This window comes from Malurus melanocephalus, unplaced genomic scaffold (genome assembly GCF_030028575.1).
Source record: "Malurus melanocephalus ecotype Western Australia unplaced genomic scaffold, MMel_1.1 scaffold_197, whole genome shotgun sequence".
Taxonomy (NCBI): domain Eukaryota; kingdom Metazoa; phylum Chordata; class Aves; order Passeriformes; family Maluridae; genus Malurus; species Malurus melanocephalus.
The window spans coordinates 44,151-66,764 of record NW_026623429.1 but is presented as its reverse complement, the minus strand read 5'-3'; the positions used below and the strand labels follow the sequence as shown (position 1 = coordinate 66,764).

General features: G+C 41.6%; 1 protein-coding gene across 1 annotated transcript in view; it reads right to left on the bottom strand.

Annotated features, from left to right (window-relative positions):
* The window catches only part of LOC130577840 (potassium voltage-gated channel subfamily KQT member 1-like), a 279,642-nt gene that overhangs the window by 248,708 nt on the left and 8,320 nt on the right, over nt 1-22,614 (bottom strand). The window contains exons 3-10 of the mRNA XM_057373452.1: nt 22,031-22,157; nt 20,050-20,128; nt 17,988-18,084; nt 14,806-14,946; nt 13,195-13,305; nt 12,808-12,903; nt 11,979-12,107; nt 10,403-10,565 (exon numbers count right to left, since the gene is read on the bottom strand). Of these exons, the coding sequence (XP_057229435.1) occupies nt 10,403-10,565; nt 11,979-12,107; nt 12,808-12,903; nt 13,195-13,305; nt 14,806-14,946; nt 17,988-18,084; nt 20,050-20,128; nt 22,031-22,157 (943 nt within the window). The remainder of the gene's footprint in view (nt 1-10,402; nt 10,566-11,978; nt 12,108-12,807; nt 12,904-13,194; nt 13,306-14,805; nt 14,947-17,987; nt 18,085-20,049; nt 20,129-22,030; nt 22,158-22,614) is intronic.

Genomic DNA, 22,614 nt, shown 5'->3' with positions numbered 1-22,614 from the left:
GGAAAGGTGATATTTCAAATCCATTCATCCAAATCCATTTGTTTTTCTTACCAACATCCAACATTAATTGTTTCGGACACATTTTCAAGAGGATAGAAATTGCAAATACGTTTAGGACAATCAGCTTGGTGTCACTGACCAACCAAAGGTGCTCTGCAAACCACAGAATATTCCCTTCCATTTTCTGAGGTATGAAAGATTCAAACACCACTCAGTGTCTTAGTTTGGTTGGAGAATCCAAACAGTGATTTCCAAGTTCCATCTGATCCTATAATATCTACGGCAATCATATGATAACTGGAATAAAAGTCCCTCTAGAACGACTTTGTTAGAGCACTTGGATATTTTTCTTTTTTGCTTGTGAAAATTGYGAAGTTGCTGTTTTAAAACAAAGCAACAAATACATTCTTATCTGAAATAAGAGAACACTCAAGATTGAGCTTTTTTTTTTTTTTAATCCAGCAAAAAGATTAAGACTTCTCAAGTGTTTCTTCAGTAGTGGTCTAAAATARCCATGTACAAAATGATAATTCACTGCATACACAGGTCTGTATTTTTTTGTAATGGTATTTAGGGGGGATCCCATGGTCACTACGAGCTATCCCAGGATGGCACACACCACTGCTGGGACAGAAAACATCCCATTTAAATTGCCTTGCTCTCCAGGTACAAGAGAAGTGCAGGAATTGTTTCAACCCAGGCTCTTCCCACTGCAGCCAGTTCAAATCCAAGACTGGCAGATAGTAATGCATTTATTTATCTAGCAGCTAACATCTTTACCACTCTAAGGAGATTTAGGTGATGATTACTACAAGTAATGTAAGCTGAAAGTATTTACCAGGCAAAAATCCCACAAAAACCATCACTACCTTACYCAAGTAGATCTCTAGCAGCTAAAAGTGACTTTTTTCATATGATCTATGAACAGATCTACTGTGCTAGCAATGGGATTTTACTTCACTAGAAACAGTGCAACCCTGGCACATCCAGAGACCCAATTTCTCTGGGAGAAAATCAAACAAAACCAAAAAAATCAACAAAATCCTATTTAACACTGTTTATCATCATCAGGCAGGTTTGAGTGTATTTTTTTTGCATGCTTTCTGCTGCCCAGGCTTTTTCAGTTGACCCTGCTGATGGAGTCCTGCACACACCAAAATCTGGGGCACACTCTCCCTCCTCTCTCTTGTCCAAGGTTGTGAGGACAGGAGCCAATCTGAGCAAGAGAAACTCACAGACTTTATCTGGGGCTGCCCTTGGTCTGGGACAGCTCATTCTGATCAGCACAAACTGAGCTAGGGCAGRTCCAGGTCAAGCTGACCTGAAAGGATCCTGACTGGGCGAGCATGAGCAGCTCTGGATATCCCACTGCCATGGTCTGGTTCAGTGCAAACTGCACAAAAAAAGCCACCAGCAACAAAAACTGCCATTGTGCTGCTTAAGGTTTKTTGGGGTTTTCTATGACTGGACTCCAGTTCTGAGAGCTCAGCATAATTGAATAGTTAGAGGAACACAAACAGCCCCAAAGGATCAGAGCGTGGCTGCAGCTCACACACTCCAGGCACATCCAGGAGCAGGCTGTGTGCAAGGATTCCAGGAATTAGTTATCAGAATGCTTTACAGATGCTSTCCTCATAATTCACCTTACCCAAAGGGGAAAGAACACTCTTCTCCTTTCACAGGGAACATTAGGTCCGTRTCAGACCACAGCAAGAATGAAAGAGAAGAAACCCAGGAGGGTTTTTTTTTTCTCCTTGATGGTGGATTATCACTGCTACAGATGCTTAAGAAAAAAATAACCCATAATTAAAATAATGCACTGTTTTAAAAGCCATCAGCATTGCCAGCCATTCCCAAGCTGGACACTCTTCTGTGGGTAGACCAAATCACACCTGGATTTTTYCCATAATATAAAACAGGGGGTACCATAAAGGAGTTTTACCCACATGGAAGGGAAAGTAGAACTCCCTAATAAAGGAGGCAAAGCAGAGAGGAAGGGATATCCCAATAATTCATCAACCTCCCCCATTTCCATGGGCCTTACCCCAGAGAAATTCCCATAGAAATTATGGCCAGGTCACTTGGGGTATTCACTGCAAAATTCCCGGGAGTGGAACACTGAGAAGAAAGAGCTTTTTCCAGAGACAGTTACTCACTCATGGTTTCCAAAGTGGTTCTATTAAAAATATAAAKGCTCTCCTGCAAGTGAACAGGATTTATATTGAAAAAAATAAAAATATATGTGAGTTTTGCCAACTTCCCTTGTAAAGGAGGAATGCGTTGCCCACACAAACCATTGCTTAAATGCGTGTTATTTTTCCATAGATCTCCCAAGTGGCTTTTWAACAATGGTTTCTATTTTATCAAGTATTACTATCCAAATCAGTCTTGAGTTTCATTTATCAGAAAAGTCAGCTACGAGCAAGGATCAATAGCTATTTATAGAAGTCCAACACTAATTCTGCAAGAAATACTAATACTTTTAAGCAAAACCACTGCTGGGTAATCAGCAGAAGYCTTTTACAGCCTCAAAATTTACTCCTAATCTAACACTGCATTCTATCAAAAAAGTAACAAGGTCAAATTGCTTCATCGCTGTACTCAAGCAATGCTGAACAGCTCAGAATTTGGCCCAGTTTTAATCAATACAAATAAAGAGTCCTACTCACTTGGAAATTTATTAACTCTGATCAATATATTTCATACAACAGCTGCACAAAATCAACCAATACAGAGCACTGCAAATATTTGCTCATTAGGAAATGACTGTTGTTTCCGCTTTTCTTTCCARAAGATAAGGCTATTGCAAAACACGACTGAGCCCAGTATTGCAGTGCTAAAGGTGCACCAGTTGTGTGTACACAGCAGATTACTGGGCACTCCAGAACCGAAGGGGAATCAGTTCCAGATGTTTTCCACTGATTCAATTCAGCCCAAGCAAGGTTAAGCAAATGACAAGCAGCTGCTTTTCTTTTGTGCCATAGTCATGAAAAATCCCCTGGAGTTCTGACTGACTCTAGCTGGCAGACACTGGAGGCAGCACCTTTTTTGGGTTTTTATGATTAACAGCGGCTGTGAACAGCCTCCAGAGCAATTCATTCTGTTCTCCTGCAGTCTGACAGGCTTTATGCAGATACGAATTAAAAGGAAGAAGTGCCAAAATAAAAACCAACCAAATATTCTTTTGAAACAGCCCAGTGATGTAAATCCTAAACCACAGCCCCTCTCACTGCATATGCTGCTGTYTACTGAAGTAAGTCAAAGTGAAACAAAAGAAATATTAAGATGTCACTAAACCAGGTCATGGCTTAGTGCAACATTGGCATCACCTTTGTGACCCATCACTTCATTTCAAGCAGGGCAGAAACATTTTTTACCCTGCACAGAGGTTGGAACAAAGCTTTACTTCTCAGGCTTGTCTCCTATTTATCCTCAGCCATTCAGAGGGTTTTTCACACCTGATAGGATTAAACTGAAATAAAGACATTGTGTGAGTGTATCCTTGAGCAAACTGACAGCTCAGATTTTCCATCCCAGCATTTATTCTGAGTGGGGCAAGGAAGCCTTTCCAAAGCACAGAACTTCCAAATTCTTTCCAAGGCAAATATTCCCATGGAGCTGTGGTTGGGCAAACCTGGACAGACTGCAGAGATTGTGCTATGCAAAGAGACACATCAGGCAAAAGAAATTGTTTAGAGGTGGCTACACCTGGCAACTTCAGCAGGGAGCAAAACCAAAATAAAGGGAACACTCTGTCTTTTCTTCTCCATTTTTCAGTGTATGTGGACACAGCACCCCCCAAAGAACCAGTGTTTATTTTGCTTCTAATTATGGAATCTCTTCAGCATTCCCAGCTGACATACAATTTAAATCAGCAAAAAAAAAAATGCTTCTTGAGACATTAATTCACTTAGATGAAAAATATATTTAATGAGTAGTAAATACACTTTTACTACTCCTTAAAATACACTTTTCGTCTAAGTGAATTAATGTCTTACCATCCAAATAAAACCACTTTAAAGGGTCATAAATCTTTTAGACATGATGACCTCATCTCCCACAATAATATTTTGTCATGTCCATCAGAAAAAAAGCAAATTTTTGTGGCTAAAAAGCAGCTTTACATTGTAGATTAAATCACATAGTCTTTTCCCCACAGAGCATTCACTAAGTTTCCTGCAAAAATCAGCTTTTYTTGCAAAAGCTGCCATTCCTGATTAGTGCTCCTCCCTGTTTATGCTGAGGATAAACAACTGTGCAGGCCCACGTTTAATCCTGCACTGACTAATTGCATTCTGTAGTGCTGTGTCAGTCCAAAAACACTTCATAAACATCTCTGTGACAGAGACAGGAATTTGATTCATGCAACAGATGATGCACAAACTTAGAAAAGGATGGAATTCTGAAGTAGCCATAGTTATAAAAATCCAAACCGTGTAGCACAACCTTATCTGTGTTTTWAAGAGCACATTTCATGGATTGTTTATCCAGACAACATCAATTTATCTATCAGTTCCTCACTCCCTGCTGCACAAGCACRGATGACACCCAAAGGGTGACTAAAATCAGTACTAGAATTGTCTTCTATTCAYCTCCCACCTCAAATGCACATTGCCACATCAGAGCAAAAGACAAAACCCACTTATCAGACATGATTGTTCATGACTGATTCACCTTCCCTGTTACTTATTTCCTTCCTACTGACTCCTTTGATTGGGGTGGGTTTTTTGTGGTTTTTTTGTTTGGTTTTTTGTTTGGGTTTTTTTCTTTTTCTTCTTAAATTCCTCCTTGCCTTTGAGCCAAGTTCCAAAATTGAATATATCTGGGTACTGCCCTCACAAGAAAGGGGATGGGAGAGACAGCTATTGATGGACAGGGGCTCAGGGGTTTTTTGTCATCCTCTCTCAGGACCCACTCATCAAATCCAGATCCAAAGCTGCCAACATCTCATGGCTGTCCCTGACAGAGGAAGATTGTACCTCTGCTTATATCCCACTTTACTTACTGCAYTACTTTTTCATATGAACTAAAATCACCACCCTTTAAGCTCCTCATTCATCCTCCCTCCCCTGCCCCCAGCCCCATGCCCAGGGTAAAGGGGAGTGGCACAACAGAGATATTTAAAGGGTGGTGCTTCCTAAAAACAGCCTTTCCTTTCTTTTTGACACCTCTATCTAGCAGAGACACTGACATTTACACACACAGAGGTACCTACACACRGGGAATTCCATCTGCATTTCATCTGTCTCACCGATTTTCACTTCCACCTATTTCCTCTGAAATCTGTTTAGACACATTTCATCGCAAGTTTAGGCCGTTCTGGAAAAGCTGATAATTTAGCCAAATCATTCCTGTCTTTTTTTAAGTTTTGTCAGAGTTGTAGCCTGGGATGTGAGTTCCTGGAGGAGCTCCTCTGTCTCCCAAGTTATTCTGGGTTGGATTAGCACTGCTGTTAAATTTGCCAGAGCTGAGGGATGAGGTTTCCCTGGCTGCTCTGCTGACCCAACCCTGGTTTAGCTGGGACAGCAATTTCCCTGCCTGAGCAGGTGTCTGCATCTTGTTTTATCTTTGTGTGGCACAACCGTGCCTCGAGATCTGCAGCAGTTATTTTAGTGGGATGAGCCATTTTCAGCCAAATAATGASAGAGTTTACAGGAGCACGGACTGGGCAGAGGATCAGAGTCCTTGGGAAGTGGGAACAGGGGATGCACTGTGGGACACAGGCACGAGATAAGGGATGGGGCACTGAGACCCCACAGCCAGGAAGGATTCACTAACAGCCACTTAAGATAAAAAACAGTCCTGGAGAAGGATAAAACTGCTTGTAAGGGTAACAGAGAACTAAAATGTGCTATTTCACACACAAAAAGGGGAAGATAATGTGGTAAATTCAGATGAAACCTGGAGCYGCACAGCAACGAGGAAATCAGGACAAAGGTGTTAGGAAACATCTGTAAGTGAGCCCAAGTGGATCCCAGGAGAGAAAGGAGAAGCTGTCACCACCAACATCACACTGCTCCTCCCTGTTAAGGACATGAGACTTCAACAACTCAGTGTGTGCTGCCCCTCTTCCTCCTTCCTGCAGCAAATGACACCTCAGCAACTGGAGGGGCATAAATACCAGCAAAACAGGCAGAATTTGAGCTTTTACAGTTTTAATTAAATCTTTGCAACAGTCGCAGGTTTTTAATTACTGRCTTTAAAAAACTGCATGCTGATTCCTCAAATATGACAAAAGAGAAGCCCATTCACTGACTTCACCACTGAAAAYAGATTTCCATGACAGGATTTTCTTGCTCCTTTCTCTTGCCCAAAGCCTCACAYAGCAAGGCCAGGTATATTCTGGATCCCAGAGTAAAAATTATCAGAGCTGCATCAGTACTGGGAGAGAGTTTACCAAAACCTCACAGTTTATCAGATCCATTTATAACCTCACTTCAAAAGCTGCCTCTGCTTTAGTATTAGTCAATATGTCGACTCAAATACAATTTATTTGTTTCTCTAATTTTCTACATTTTTGGTGTTTTAACAATTACCTCAAATATTCATTTTGGCAACAGAACATCTCTTCTGGGAYGTCCCTCCTTTTCAACTCATAATTATTGTTTTTTTTCCCCCACTGCTGTGCTGATAGTGTCTTGAAAAAGTCTGAGGGAGCTGCAAACACTTTCCTTTACTCTGCACTGCCGTGTTCTCGGGCAACATCTGGTGCAAAGTCCCTGCTCAAGACCAGAGATCCAAGCCCTGCTCTTAAATCAGGCACAACAGGGAGTTGAATAAATGCAGAAYGAAAATAAATTGTTAAACCTCAAAAGCTGCCAGATTTAATCAGAAGTACGAGCGGGTTTGGCAGAGGGAGTTGTTCTCCTCCCCTTGCCCCATCCCYACCCCCAGTCCTGTCACCCACTTTGGCCATGAAAGATAAACCCCAGAATTCACTGGAAGTTCTCACTCAGGGCTGAACAGTAAAGATTGGAAATGTTCTGGTGAAGAGGTGTTTCCACAATTCTGACACACGGGTAAGCACCGTTAATACCAGTTCTGAACTGACAAAGGGAGAAATTCAACACAAATTCTCACTGCAAAGCCCCCACCATCTAAACCCACCYCGTTAAGAGCATGGCATTGTCAGAATTGTGCTATCTGGAGCTAATTTGGTGCATATCTTTATGATTTTAGATCTATTTACAGCTATTCAGCCCCTCAAAGCTTTGCTGTTTGCTTTATCCTGTTAATTTTGGCCACATGGTTTTTCTCACCTCTCTCTCAGCTTGTCAGCACTGGAGTCTCTGAACCCACTTGATTTTAAATGTTTGCTGCTTTTTATGTACTGCAGGCTGTAATCCATCCCCACCATTCTCCCAAACCCTTCTCCCAGTGGGGAATACAGCCAGTCCTGGGAACAACCAGGGCATTTCCAGAGAGGTGAACGCTGCAATGTCAGCACCCACGCTGGCATTACAGACAGAATAAATCATTAATAATAAAATTAYTAAATTTAAAGAAAACCCACCCAAAATTAACAATTAAATTATTAAAAATAAAACATTAACAATACAGCACATTTTACGTGAGAGGGCTGACAAAGGTAAGGGGGCCAGGAAAAAGAAAATTGCAGTTCTCTCCCCTCTCCAGGTCATAAATTACTCTCGTGCAGTTTTGCTTTAAACTTCACTTACATCAGCACACAAAAAAAAACTCCAAAAAGCGAACAGAAAAAACAGAACACAGTGATAAATAGGGAATTTTATTTTTAGCCCAGCAGAGATTTATCACTACGAGAGTCTAGTGACTTTGACAAATCCAACAATAATGAGTTGTGTACACAACCTACAACAGCTGACAGAGAATAACAGATCCCATCTGCTGCAGCTGTCCCARGAGGCTGACCCTCAAGGTCTAAAAACTTTCAAATGTCTATAATTTTTTTCCCTCCCTAATAAAAAGCATCATGAAGCAGCAATTGGGTTCATTTTGTGAGGGATGCATGGCAGTGAGGAGGGGATATTTATGGGATATTTGGGTGGATGTGGATACATGAACGTGGATACAAGGAGATCATAAGGAAAATTTCATTTGGATGAAGACAGGTGTGTTCACATAATGCCATTCCTGAAATTAAGGTAAATGTCTCCCTTTCCAAGGATAGTTGAACTACATTTCTATCTATTTCTGCCCAGAATGAGGAATTTTCTTAGAGGKACTGTTACTCTTAAAGCTTGTCCTTGACAGGTTTTCATGTCAGATCCCCTGCAATCCCTGTCTCACACTGACCAGAGCACAGGTTCAAAGCAGCAGCTCTGCTCCTCCTGGTCAGACCCATAAAAATGATCAAACCTTGCAGTTTGCCATCCCTGCAAAACACCCAGACCCCACCAGCAGGGAATAAAATATCCCACTACAGCAACACTCCAATGGAAGCTGGCATGGCTCCTTCCAATGATCTTTTTGGAATTATTATTCTCTTTTTTGACAGGAAAAAATGCCCCCATTTACAGGCTCGAAGCCCAGTACTTCCACTTCCCAGGAATAGGAGCCTATTAATTCTGGCAAAGGAGAACTGCACTGAGAGAAATCAGGTTTAAACTTTTGAGAGGTGTCAAGAATGTTCAGTCAATTGAGAAATTGAGTTTGCCAGCTGCATTCCTGGAAGCTTTGCAACAGAAGGAATGAATCAGGAAAATCAAATTGAGTGTGATTTAACCCTGACACTGGCTAAGGAAAAACGTGAAAGGAAATGAAAACTAGATAAAATTTAATTGGTAAGGGACTAATATGCATGGCTGTCTCTCAGAATAAGAATAAATTAGACCAGCTATAATAAAAGTACAAGAAGAAAACATTTTCAGAAAAAGTGGGGGAAATTCTTGCATTTTCCTGGATGCAGGCTTGTCTTTTCACTCTGTTTCCTGCAACACAAAGCTGTGAGCAGTGAGAGAACACAGCTTTAGTGAACAGACAGCACTGGCAGAGCTCTGAGCAGAGCCCTCAGCATCTGAGCAGCCTTCAGGACTGATCCCAAACKTTGTGCTCCCATCCATCCCAACACGGCACAGAAACACAGCCAGAAAATCCACCAGAGAGCACACCGAGAACGAACAGCACACTGCAGCTAAAGCAGAAACTGTGGTACAAATATCACACCCTTCATCCCATCACAGCCAGAAAATCCACCAGAGAGCACACTGAGAACCAACACCACACTCTGCAGCTAAAGCAGAAACTGTGGGTACAAATATCACACCCTTCATCCCATCACAGCACAGAAACACAGCCAGAAAATCCACCAGAGAGCACACTGAGAATGAACAGCACACTCTGCAGCTACAGCAGAAACTGTGGGTACAAATAGCATACCCTTCATCCCATCACAGCCAGAAAATCCACCAGAGAGCACACTGAGAACGAACACCACACTCTGCAGCTACAGCAGAAACTGTGGGTACAAATATCACACCCTTCATGCCTGCCCCAGAGCCCTGAGAGCTCTGGAAATGCCAGACAAACAGCAATTCAAATCCCACAGTCACAATCCTACAAACAATCCCACAGTCCCACAATCCAACAATCCCATAACCCAACAATCCAATAATCCAATAATCCCACACTCCCACAATCCCACAACACAACAATCCCACAATCCCACAACACAACAATCCCACAATCCCACAATCCCACAACACAACAATCCCACAATCCCACAACACAACAATCCCACAATCCCACAACCCAACAATCCCACAACCCAACAATCCCACAACCCAACAATCCCACAACCCAACAATCCCACAACCCAACAATCCCACAACCCAACAATCCCACAACCCAGCAATCCCACAACCCAGCAATCCAAAAAAGTATTTTACTAACAAAGCAAATATCTTAATTTAGCAACTAGAAATTCAGTTTCCATGTTGAAATACCATCATTTATATAAAACCACAATATTTTAAATAAATCAAGAGAAAAAAACCCACTTTGGGCATGAAAAGTCTGTTTGCACAATGTTTAACAGGGTGCTGTGAAAAAAAAGCAAACCCAAAATCTTTTTCCTGGTTTATTTTCCTTCCTTCAGAGGTAAAAGGGGGTAAAATTAAAAGGTGGGGTAGGTCTGAGGAAGGTTTCAAATAATAATAATTCAGAAAATGATAATGAACAGTGTATCACTSTTAATTGGTGGGAATTGATGGAAAAGAAAACTCTTTTGATATTCACACCACATGAATTCCAGACTTTCTTTAACTCATGTCCTCCTGTTTGATATGAACCATCCTTTGCTGGAGGCGTCTTGATTCCCTGATCAGCTCAGAATTGCTTTTCTCACAGAACTTTTCCCCCCATCAAGGCAATCCTTTGTAAGATTGTCCCTTGAAAAGTGACAAATGGAGCATAATTAAATTACCTGTGGTCTCACCGATGTAGAAGTTCACATCTTTCCTGTCCTCTGGCTCCTCGGTGTGATCATAAGTGATCTGGGGAACACACAGGGCATTTTCTCCTGGGTTTATGGCAGGAGCAGAGCCATTCCCACAGCCCAGCTTCCCCTTCCTTCTGGATCTTCTGGCCTGGGAGGGAAGAAGGGAATGAAATCAGAGGATGCTCTCAAACACATGAGAACTTCCCTATACAGAGAATTCACTGGAGGTCGCACGATTTTTATTTAAAGAATGAAACTGGAATTCAGTGAAGAGGTTCCAACCTTTGTTTATGGTTTTAAAGTGTCTGATTMTGCATCACCAACTAAATTCTGGTAAGAACTGGATTCTCAGGAGACACCTAGAACATTCTGAAAAATCACGTTTTTAGTAACATTTCTCAAACTGGGACCAAAACTGAAGGCATACAAAATTCCAATGACTTTAGGATACAACACCTTCTCTGTAACAACTTTCTAAAGCTCTGATTAAACATAGCCCGTGATTTGAGCTGTGAATTAGGCCTTGTGCTGCCTTTTCAACTAAAGAAAACTCCACCTTTTGCCAAAAAGGCCAAATTAGGCACAGCAGAAGAGAAATCCTCCCTCCTGCCTCCAGAAAGTTCTCCTCATTTTAAAAGCCTAAAGACAAACTAAAAAACACCCTGCAACTGATATTTAAAGAAGAAAAATTAATGTTTGGAACAACACAAAGAACTGCAGGGGGTCAATATATTCACAAGTGGGACAAGGCTACTTGATCTAAGTAAAGCCAATTCTTATTTTGTTATGGTTTATATTCAGACTTTTGGAATTCATTCTTCTGTTCAACTCTGCARCAATCAAACAAATGCATGTTGAAAATTAAATGGGGGGGGGGGGGAAATGGTAGAAATGGGGATTTATTGTGGACAGTGGATGCACTGACATGCACCAAAATCYTTCTAAAAGCAAAGATTACAGGCTTTGAAAGCAGGAAAGGAAACTGGGAATCCTCTGGAGACCAAAATGCTACAGCGTGCACAAAGTGATCAATGTGAGTCCTTAAAACAAGAATTTACAGACAAAGGAAGTGCAAGAGAAGATGATCTTTGGTGAAAGAGCCATTACTGTGTTCTTAAATGAGGGCTCACAGCTCACAGGGAGGTTCAGATAAATAATAAATCATGGGAATCCCTCTCACTAGAGAAAACAGAGGGCAAATACTTTATTTTCATCTCCCCAATCACGRATTGCTGCTGTTCATACACAAAGGAGTCTCAGTTCAGCTTTACCCCTTTGCTCCTGGTTTTTGTGTCCCCAGCTGTGCCCAAGCATGGTCAGAATGTGCACACAGAGCCACGGCCTCGTGCTCTGAGAAAGGAGATTGCAAAGGGGATGAAACCATCTAGGCTTGGGATCCTCCAGGATATTTTAAGGAAAACCAAACTAATCCTGCTGTGGCAGGAGGAACACAAACATTTGACATGTCTGAATTCCTCAGGAGCTCCACTAGGCTTTTGGCAGGTTAATTGTGATAGAAAAGGCAAGGCCAGCCCCCAGCCAGCCCTGCCAGCATTGTCACCTGTTTCCTCAGGCTGGGACTGGGTGGTGCTGRAGCCTTTTTGGGGTTCTGTGTGGTTGGGGTCACATAGATCTTCCAGGTGGCTGTGGAGGTGCAGGATTTCTCTGCGGCGTAGCAGCGCCACAGGGTCTGTGATGGAGCAGAGAAGGAACTCAGTGTGAGCAGCCAGTGTGCTCCTCAYGGCAGGAAAAACACATTCTGCTGCAAACCTGAACCCTCAGCCCAGGCAAACACCATTCCTGAGAAAATACAGCCGGGGGATGAACTGGCACCAGGACAGGCACATCATCCTGCAGAGATCTTCAGGGTGCTCTCCMCATCAAACCCTGAACACAGCAAAACAAAACTAAAGAATCAAACACAAACAGCCTCATCAAAGTGAATGCTGCAGCTGCTGTTTTCTGCACTGTGCCACCTTCAATATTYGTGCACTGTGCTATTCAATCCTTAATCACATAGAATGTTACACTGGGAGATTGTTCTACAAACAGAGAGTTTGTTCAGGTGTTTGTACACTCAGGATCTGGCAGATGTATGGGACCTACAAGAATATGAAAAAGAATTTATGAATTAAATGTTATAATGAAGTTATTTTGTTGGTTTTTTTTTTAATATTTCACCACACATACTGCACCCAGTTACGCTTGGGAATATCAGGTTAGTGCAGCTTCCACAAAGGGAARGGCAATTATCTCATTTTCTCTAATGGCTGAAGTGGATCAAAATGACAGCGTGGTTAAACACAAGTTATGGATCCATAATAAATTCAGGAATGGTGTTTATTTCCAGGCCACTCTCCTTCTGCAATGAACTGAGGTTTTTCACTTACCTGGATGAGGGAAGCTGCAGCTGGGATCTGTCTGTTGAAATGCTTCTGACGCTGCTTCTGCTGCACCTTCAGGGCAAAACCAGAGCCCAGAATGCCCTAAATACAACCRAAATTACTACTCAGACTTGGATATGGCTTCACATGCCTAAATCAAATAGTGAGCACATCTAATAAACTGACATTTAACAGAAGACTCTAAATTTAATTTTCCAATGCCTCCAGTGACAGAGTTCTGGCTTTTTCCAAGAAATAAATCTGAGAATGAGCAGCTCAACGGTGGAATTGTGAACCCTCAATAAAYTGATCTGCCCTGTTCATTGATCTACAGGAGCCAGAGGCACCCCTAGAGGTGGCAGCACCCTCAGGAGGGATCCAGGCTCTACTTACAGCAGGCAGGGCGAAGAAGGAGATGGCAAACACCGAAAAGCAGGAGGCGATTGTCTTCCCAATCCACGTCTGGGGAACTTTGTCTCCATAGCCAATTGTTGTCACTGTCACCTGGGCCAGAACAAACRCCTGTTTCAGTGCAAGGGGTGCCTTTTTGCTCCCAAAAGCACGGTTGGAAAGAATRAAAGGGAAAATGAATCAGTGAAGGATCAGGAGAGAGGTGAATCCACAGGATTTGAGGATGCCTTGATGTGCCTTTCACTGACTGTTTGCCTGCCAAACCTGGAGAAAAAACCTTGCCTTTAACTGAAACAGGTGAATGTAGTTAGCATTGAATTCCAGCTCYCATTAACTCTTTATTTTCTCTTTTCTCCATATTTAAACCTTTCAGGTGATTTGCATCAAGTTTAGCAAGCTTGCACTTTCTCCCCACAGTAAAACCCTCCCATAACACACTCTTTGGTTTTTGTCAGACACACAAGACTTTCAAACACCAAGATTTTCTTTTTCCTGTAGCTCAGTTTCAAAAGGCACAAGCAAAAAATCAAATTTTACTCCCTAGTAACTCCACATCTGTGTTTCTGTGTTCCAGGAGATTGAAAAGTAAAAGGAATCGTTTCACTTTGTCCTTTGTTCCCAGCTGTGAACTGCACCTGCACTGAGTCACCAAATGCTGAGGAGGCTGAGACACCTGAAAAGCTTCAGCAATGATTGATTTGCACACTGTTCCTCAACAGCCAGAGCAAGAGAAGCTGATTTTATCTTGCTGTTCCATGAAGCAAGTCAAGTTTTGGAAAATAACAAAACCTTTGTGTATCCCATCCACATACTTCAACACACAGATCCCAAGTTATCTATTTCAATAAGGTAATGTGCATTTTAAACTTCTCTGTTGGTCTTCATAACTCCTTTTAAATTCCCTAAGTCCAAAATACTCTCGTAGAAAGACACCCTGACTTTTTTGACCTTAATTTTTTTTGGGTTTTTTTTTGTTTAAAATATTTTTATAGTAAACCACTTAAAGAGAGGTGGCTCAGGCTGCGTGTGATGTACTCTGCATTTCTGTGCTTCATTGAGGTGGAGGCTTAGGCAGCATCAAAGTTAAAGATAAAAAACAAAGAACAGAGACCTATAACCTGCATCAAGGTCTGAATTGTTACTAGAGAGTGAGTTTGGCACAAAAAGATAAAAAAAATAGGTCATTAAGCCAACTTTCAAGCATAGAAGATGCTTTTAAGTTTTGCAGATAACTAAGCAGAGTTTAAACAAAGTGGTAAAGGTTTCAAAGGGAATTTATCTCCTCTTTTTGAGAAGTGGACTTTTTTTATCTGCAAACATTCCATGTCCTCTGCTAAGAACTTTCTAACCTGCTTTCACAATAAAATTTAACACCCCAATAATTTAAGTGCCACAATAAAATTTATTACTCCAATAATTTAAGTGCATTATTTTATTTTTTAATGTATCTCTCTTAAGATGTTGTCAAGCTCCCCGACAGAAATACATTCTACAAAGACAGAAATGCCATTTTTTTCTAAAAAGATCACAACTTGAACAAGAAACCTTCTGCCCTGTTTGCACAYGAATTTTGTTGGTGAGGACTGGACTTACCACACCCCACCAAAGGGCATCAGCATAGCTGGAGAAACCTGTCTTTCCATCCTCATCAACTGCATCCTTCTCAGCCAGGTAAACAAAATAGGAGGAGAAAATCAATCCCAAGAATCCAATGTACAGCGTGGTTATGAGCTCCTGTCAAAAGGGAAACAAGCAGATAAGCTTTTCATCATATCTATCCATCTATCTATCTATCTATCTATCTATCTATCTATCTATCTATCTATCTATCTATCTATCTATCTATCTATCTATCTATCCATCTATCCATCTATCCATCTATCTATATTCTTTATCATTGTAAAACATTGCAAATATCTGTGGTTTTTTTTTGTATCCCAGTAGAAACATTAATATATTTCAGGTGTGAAATTTGTCTCCAGTCAAACAAACAATATATTAATTTGGGTTTTATTTATACCAAGCTATATAGTTCAAAAAGCCATCATTTCTACAAGATCCTTGCAGAGSGGGCCATCTCTCCTAATTATGGAATGGGAATCAATCCACTTGGCCACCTACTCAGAATTGCCTGAACATTTTGAAAACAGCACAGCAGCTATTTTAATTGAGAAAKAAATGCCCTTTCTGAGCAGTTCACTATGAAATAACCACTGTGCCATATCTGAGCAGTGAACCCRTGTATCTGATGTTCACATGGCTGAAGATTGAACAGTGATGCCTCAAAAGTGRGGATAAAATCAAACCTTAAGGTAACATATGTTAGGCAGATGTTAGGTTTTCAGTRCTAGGGCAGATTATTAGAAGGGATTTTTGTACAGTCCTTGTGAATGTACCATTTTCTATAATATTTTTGTGTCAGAGCTGCTGCGACTTTGCTGCAGGATTCTCACTGCAGGAGAAAAGAAGCACTTGTGCATTTAAAGGAACCAATTTGGTGGTGTCACGGATGCAAAAACACATCAAGCTTTTAGCAGCAGTGTGAAATGAGATATCCACCTGCCCCCCAAGGGAAATCCCACACCAGATATGAGGGAAAACCAGCTTTGAATTACTGAAAGTTTCTGTGCCTTATTCCTTTCTTTCCTTTGCACATATTGRGCCATCTTTATCACAAAACTGTGCCACATCTTCAGTGGTATCTTCCTCAAGCTCCTGACAATCATTYCTCACTCTTTTGACCCCAACCAATGAGGGAATTGAAATATGGTAAATTTAAATTTAGAACCTGACTGGGGAGGATTGCCTCTACATTTAAAGTACRTCAGGTTTTCACCAAAAGCTCCCCAGCTACACCCAGTGGCTCACTCAGTTTTCCAGCAAGGATTTCTCCATGGCCTTCCACCATCCATGTGATCCTGACTCATGTTTTGTTGCCTTTGGCARGGAGTGCTGGCAAATCATCTCAACCTGCTGAAAATAGCAGAGCATCCCAGCCAAACCTGAGTGAGCTAACACAGCTCTATGTGAAATTCCAAAACACGTGGAAATCGTGTGACAGCTTTACTGAGATCTTCTGGACCCACAAGCCCTTGCTGTTTTCACAGAGATGGGAATTTATTTGCTCACATTGCTCAAGGGTTTAGGGGCTCATTTTTTTCTGAAAGAGAATCGAACGCAAAAGAAAATAGATGAGGACTTTGCTCTCTCCCCTTGAAGGAAAAGCAGCTAAGGTGTTTTTGTTTTGGTTTTGGTTTTTTATTTTGAGACAAAAATGTCTTTCATGGGCTGGACAGGAATAAAGGTTCCATTTTTCCTTCCGTTTTAGGGTTTCAGCTGCACTTGTCCAATGTCAATACAGAACTGTGTGCTTGGTATTTTTTTTTCCTTAATGTGTCAGTGGGTGATCTGCTTGGATAAGTGCTACAGATCTGTGGAGCTTTATTTATCACCAGAATCACTGCTTTGCATAAGCAGAACTTCAGGTGCATTTACTCATAAATTCACTTCTCCAAGGATTTTTTTTTTCTTCCCCTTTTAAATCATTTTACTCTTGCGACATGTAAGATTTAARTGTTGTGTTTTGGAGACAGAATTTCCTGAGTCTTGACTAAAATCCTGAACRCCCACAGGAAAAAATGCTCTCCAGCAACACTGTCAGTAAGGTTGGAAAAGGCTGAGGAGTTATTTGGATATCAGCTCTGCCCTYGCAAGATACCCAGGCAAGGCAAGCAGAATAAATGGAGACCACACAGAGTGGGAGCATTAAAATCACCCTGTTGTATGGTATGAAAGGAGGCTTTATCCCACAGCACTGTGGAGAGCATCATTTCTGTGACACTGAAGTTCCTACTGTACTGGGGGGGGGTGAAAATAAAAGGAAGAAAATACATTTTTAGYATTAAATTGATCACTTGGATTAAGTGGATGCCATTCTGTGTCGCAGAAAGACAGTTTTCTACATAGAAAATTTAAAAATTCTGCATGGAAATCTGTGTAAATGTCTGGAGAATGAATCTACAACATAAGGATAAGGTAACCACTCTGACAAGTGGGATGTGGAGATTAATAGCATGAGATGCAAGATTTAAAGGCTAATTCAATAAATTTCTATTATATTAATATAGCTAAGCTGGCTTTCCATAAAGAAATTCCATGAAGACTCAAAAAAAAAAAAGCCTTCAACCAGAAATATTTTGAAGTCTGCAGAAAAACCTTTAAACTCTTCATGCTATATGAGCTTTTACACATAAAATTGTTTCAAAGCTTTAGCAGACATCCAACTATTTTTAGCCAGGTTTGCCTCTGTGAGCACACCTTGAAAAAGTAACTTTTCTTACATGGCAAATATTTTRTATTTACAGAATGAATTAGAAAACTCCTTATTCAAAGAGAAAAAAAAACCTAGAATTATTTAAATAACTGGCTTCTTGTAGCAAGGCTTTCCCACCAGTGCTTGGCTCTCCATAGAACCATGCTAGGGACACATCTCCTGTGGAGACAGTTTGCAATGTGAAAGGCAGCCCACAAAACTGCATTTCATAAATGACATTGCAGGAGGACATCAGAGAGTACAAAATTAATTAAAAAACCCAAATACCCTGAACAGTAAAGAAGATTTTCCTGTTTTAAAAGGTTAGAGAAACACAGGGAGGATATTTAAAGTGGTTTTTTTCTCCTTTAACACAGGAGTTCCCTTTAGCCAGAYCACGAGGTGAAGCCCACAAGGATGATTTCCCAAAATCTCCAGAATTTGGGGATGCTCAGGTTGGTACCTGGCGATGGATGAAAACCACAGAGCCCAAGAGCCTCCAGGTGCCCCCCTGGCGATCCACGTGCAGCATCCGCAGGATCTGCAGGAAGCGGATCCCCCTGCGAGGGAAATTCACAGAAATGCAATAATCACTCAGAATTCCTGGGGACAGCACTGCCACATCCCCTGCAGTGACTGTCACAGCCATGGAACTGCCCTTGCCCAGGGTATCTCAGCCCTGCCCATCTCTGTCTTTAATCACATTGCATTGAAGGCAAATGCATTCAGAAATATTGACAGGAGAACAATTTCTTAATGGAAAAACAAASAAAAGCAGGGCAAGCTTGCATGCTTTCTATGATTCTGATTCTTGAACACCTCATTTCCAAGGAAAACCAGTTGCTAACATAAATATCAGCAAACTTTGCCAAAAGCAGAATATGAATCAAAGGTGGTATTACTRAAACTCTTGTTTTGTGTATGGAAATCCATCTGATCTAACAGTAATAGACACAGTCCTGAGTGTTTTTAGGAGAGCAACTGAATCAATCATGAGCTCCAAATATTTTCAGCTGAAGACAAATAATTGCCAGCATGGCTCTTCAGCATGATTTTATTCCACGGAAATATTTCCATTMGTTGCCTTTCTGACAGTGAATTTTGTTTGCCTGCAGTCATTTTACTGTGTTACCCCTGACACAAAGCAGTGAAGAGCAGACAGGGATGAATTCTGAACTCATTCACCTGAGAATTTTTCATGAGAAGTATTCTTAGCTCTTTTTAGTCATCCTTAAAATGTCGTTGTGGATGTGGGTTTTGCTTTTTGATTGAGACCTGCCTGACCCTGCTGTTTTTTTGGCAGGGATGTGGGGCAGGCTGCTCTGTCACAGAGTGTTTTGAGGGGCAGGACAGTGACTGTGKGGTTTCAGTCTGGGGAGGGCTGCCCTGAACCCAAACCCCACTGCTCAAACCCAAAAACCCCATATAAACACGCAGAGGGCCCTTTCACTGAAGTCCTTCCTACGCTTCTAGTTAAATTAAAAAAAAAAACAAAACCAACAACCATTGGAATTTTCATGTGGATTTTCCTCTTTTCCTGTAGGAGCTGCTCAATCCCATTTCTGCTGCCTGGGTGAGTCTTTACCACCCCACAAGGATGAACGTTCTGGGGTGAGATTTGCCTCCAMACCCCGTTGCACATGTGATTCCCCCGGTGTTTTTTCCCAGAGCTGGACAGTTCACACAGCACTGACCATCCCCAGTGTGTCCCAGTGCTGCACTGGGAGCAGAGGTTTGGCACAGAGCACTGTGGAAATCCAGCCAGGAGTGGGAAGAACACCCAGTCCTTATCATTCCTTTATTTACCCCTTCCCTCCCCCAAGCCTGCAATACCTGGGTACTGCAGTACCTTGGAGAGGTCTTGTTTCCACAGGAAATCCAGCTCAAAGTTCTCACTAAGACAGAACAGTCCTGGACAACATTTCTCATCTATTTCGGGTGTATTGGGATATTCGAGAATGCCACACTGAAGGGGCAGGGACAGTAAATACTACAATAATTTACAAATTATTACCTCTTCTGTAATGCTCCATGGCATTTTTGAGAGGAAACTAAGGACAGCCTGGGRAAAAGCCTGGTGAGGGACATCATGTTCAAGCAGAACTTCTGTCTCTGTCTCTTTATCTCTTTTTACTGCAGACAATCTGAACAAACACCRGGCACACCAAATGTGTTCGAGTTACTGGTGCCAAACAAACCCAAATTACAGAACTGCTCCTAAACARAGCCATCACTCAGACTCCAAAGCTCAGAGTGAAGTGCTGTGTGCATCACTCCTTAACCAAACCCTGACTCTGCAGCAGCCTCTTGTCTCAGAGCTGTTTGAAGGGTTGRATTGGACTGAGTTTTGGTTTTTGCATTTTGCTGTTCCATCCCCCTGTTTTTCTCTCTCATTTCCCAAGCACTCCAGCACCCTGCCGTGCCCTGCCCTGCCACAGAGGAATTTTCCTGTGCAGCTGAAGTGGGGATGGATCAGTTCCATGGACATTGATGACATCTGAGGGGACACAGAGGGACACACACACCTGATGGCAGAGGTGGCAAACACCTGCCCGTTGGATCCGATGCTCAGAACGATAATTGAGGCCACCACCACAATCAGATCTGTCAACAAACAAACAAACACACAATCAATCAATCACAACAAGAAACAATGCATCCTTTCCTTTCCTTTTTTTTTTTTTTTTTTTTTGATCTCAGCACTGAAAACACAACAAATACAGACTAAAGAAAGTGCTTCAGAAAAACAAACTGTTGGCTGAAATTTGAAATTTGCTGGGCATGTTAAGCTGGTGTAATAGTTTCCCATCAAACCCCAGCGGGTGCAGCTTCTCCCAGGATGAATTCACTCACAGAAGTTTCAAAGAACCCGAGGGGTCAGGCAGCTCACCACAAAAACAGCAAAGGCAAATGCACCCCCTAGAAACTAATCCATATTTTGGGTCAAGAATTTTGGTTTTATAGGAAATGCAAGGGTTGCTCCACTYGATAATGACATCCATGAAGTATTGTGCACACAGACACACAAACACTCGGTTTAAAAATTGTACCAAAGCTGTAAAGCCAAGCTGTCAAAGTTAAGAGAACATCAGAACAAAGGCTGGCTGAAAAAAAAAAAAGAAAAAAAAATCTGAATTGTTAGTTTATTTTGTGATACGGTCTTTATTTGTATGAAAAAATAATTGCTTCCAGAGTTCCTTATTTTTTTTTTGTTTCCACAACTCTGCAGTTTCCACAGCTCCAGCTCTATCAATACAAATGACAGACTGTGTCCACACTGCCAGCACCTCTTATTTTCTCTCAGTGACCACGTCCACTTCTTGTAATTATTGAACCTTGCTGTAATGTTATTCTGAGAAGATATTTTTCTAATTTTCTCATAGGCATTTCTGTGGTAAACCATCCAAATGCTTCACTTTCAAATTGTACCCAGAAAATAAAAAATAGCATTATAAATGGGCAGCAAAAGGAGACAGAATGAGGAGGAGTTTTGGTGAACTCTCCTTTGCCAGTTTTAAACACTTTTTGTGTTTTATCCTTCAGGGCACTCAGCATTACTGAGCCCTTCAAGAACCAGGGAAGGAAAGATAATGGAAGAACTTAGAGAAATTCAAAATTGCTACTAAAGTTGAACTTTCAAAGAATTAATCTAAATTTCAGTGTGAACAAAATCCCACAGACGAAATCTCCCCTCTATCAAAAAAAGACATTTTAGTGGATTTTTTCTGATTTTAGAATGAAGTTTTATATCACTGCAGGAATAAAATACATGCATTAAGGTTTTACATTATGTTCYAATCCTCTAATTTCTTTTCCTAGTGTCTGTATTTCATTCTCATTGATTTGATAATGAGAGGATGAGTCAATAGGACTCAGTCATTCCCAGCAAAGGTATTTCCCGAGTTCAGTTTGTTCTGTCAGTGCAGACACTGTTCCACTGCATTGGGCAGGGAAAAGCCAATCCTGAATTTTTAGGGGAATTTTCCAAGGTGACAAASAAGAGCTGACCCCTGTGGGTGCACAGCCTCCTGTAGCCATTGTCAGCTCTGCTAAAACSCTCTGTATCACCCCAAACAAATGGGAATATTTACTGTGGCACAGGCACAGCACAGATCCCTTGAAGGCAGAGTTCTCTGAGCTCAGCATCTTCTCCACTGTCCCCACCCAAGAACCTCTTCTGAGTGAAATCAAAAACACAAAGAAAATTACAGTTACATCACAGAACCAAATCAACTCTACAGACAAAGAATTTGTGCCTAAGGAAGGATTTTGTGTTCTGAATCCTATCAATTCCCTGCAATTAGCCAAGCTTTATTCATTTCTCCCTTTGCAATCCTTCCTTTCCAAGGCTGCTGCCTGCCTTCCATATTTTAATGGCTCAGTTCTACCAACCCCAAAGACACAAGCTCAAGGGGTTGATGCAGCTCAGAATTGCARTAAGGCCCCAGAAAAGTTAATATCTTTATTTACATCCAAAAGGAGGGTTGGAAGGAGTTGGAATCTTACCAATGATGGATATGGGTTTCCTGGCAAAGCGGATCCTGCCCTGCAAGCCGACGTATTTGCTCCTGCAGCCTGCAGACCACAGCCTCACCACGTACTCAGCCCCAAAAAACACCACCAGCACCATTTCCTGAGGAGACAAAGGGGAGCACATCAGGGCTGGGGGGTTTCATTAAAAATCATTTCTCATTAAAATCAGAGCACCGCTCGCACATCTTCTCCAACAGCACYGAGGAACTCTGATGGGGAAAAAAAAGTCTCTGTTAAAAGGTAGGATTTTGATTGAAAAAACAKGAGTGAAAATGGCAAAAAGGTCTGTAATTATCAGAACTGTCAGACATGGCAGGGCTAATCCCTGCTAAATCAGAATTTGAGGGGCAGGTAGGGCTGACAGGAGAGGCAGCGAGTGAGGATGGAGCCTTTGAGGGTATTTTGTAGGCACTCCCTGTTTGAGAGATGATKGTGCTTCTTCCAACCAAGAAACCCCTTGGAGGAAAGCAGATGCAGAGTGTCCCCAAAAGGAAGAGTGGGGCCTGAAGCCCTCCTTCAGCAGCTCTGGAATTGGGATCAGCCCTGCTGGAGCAGAG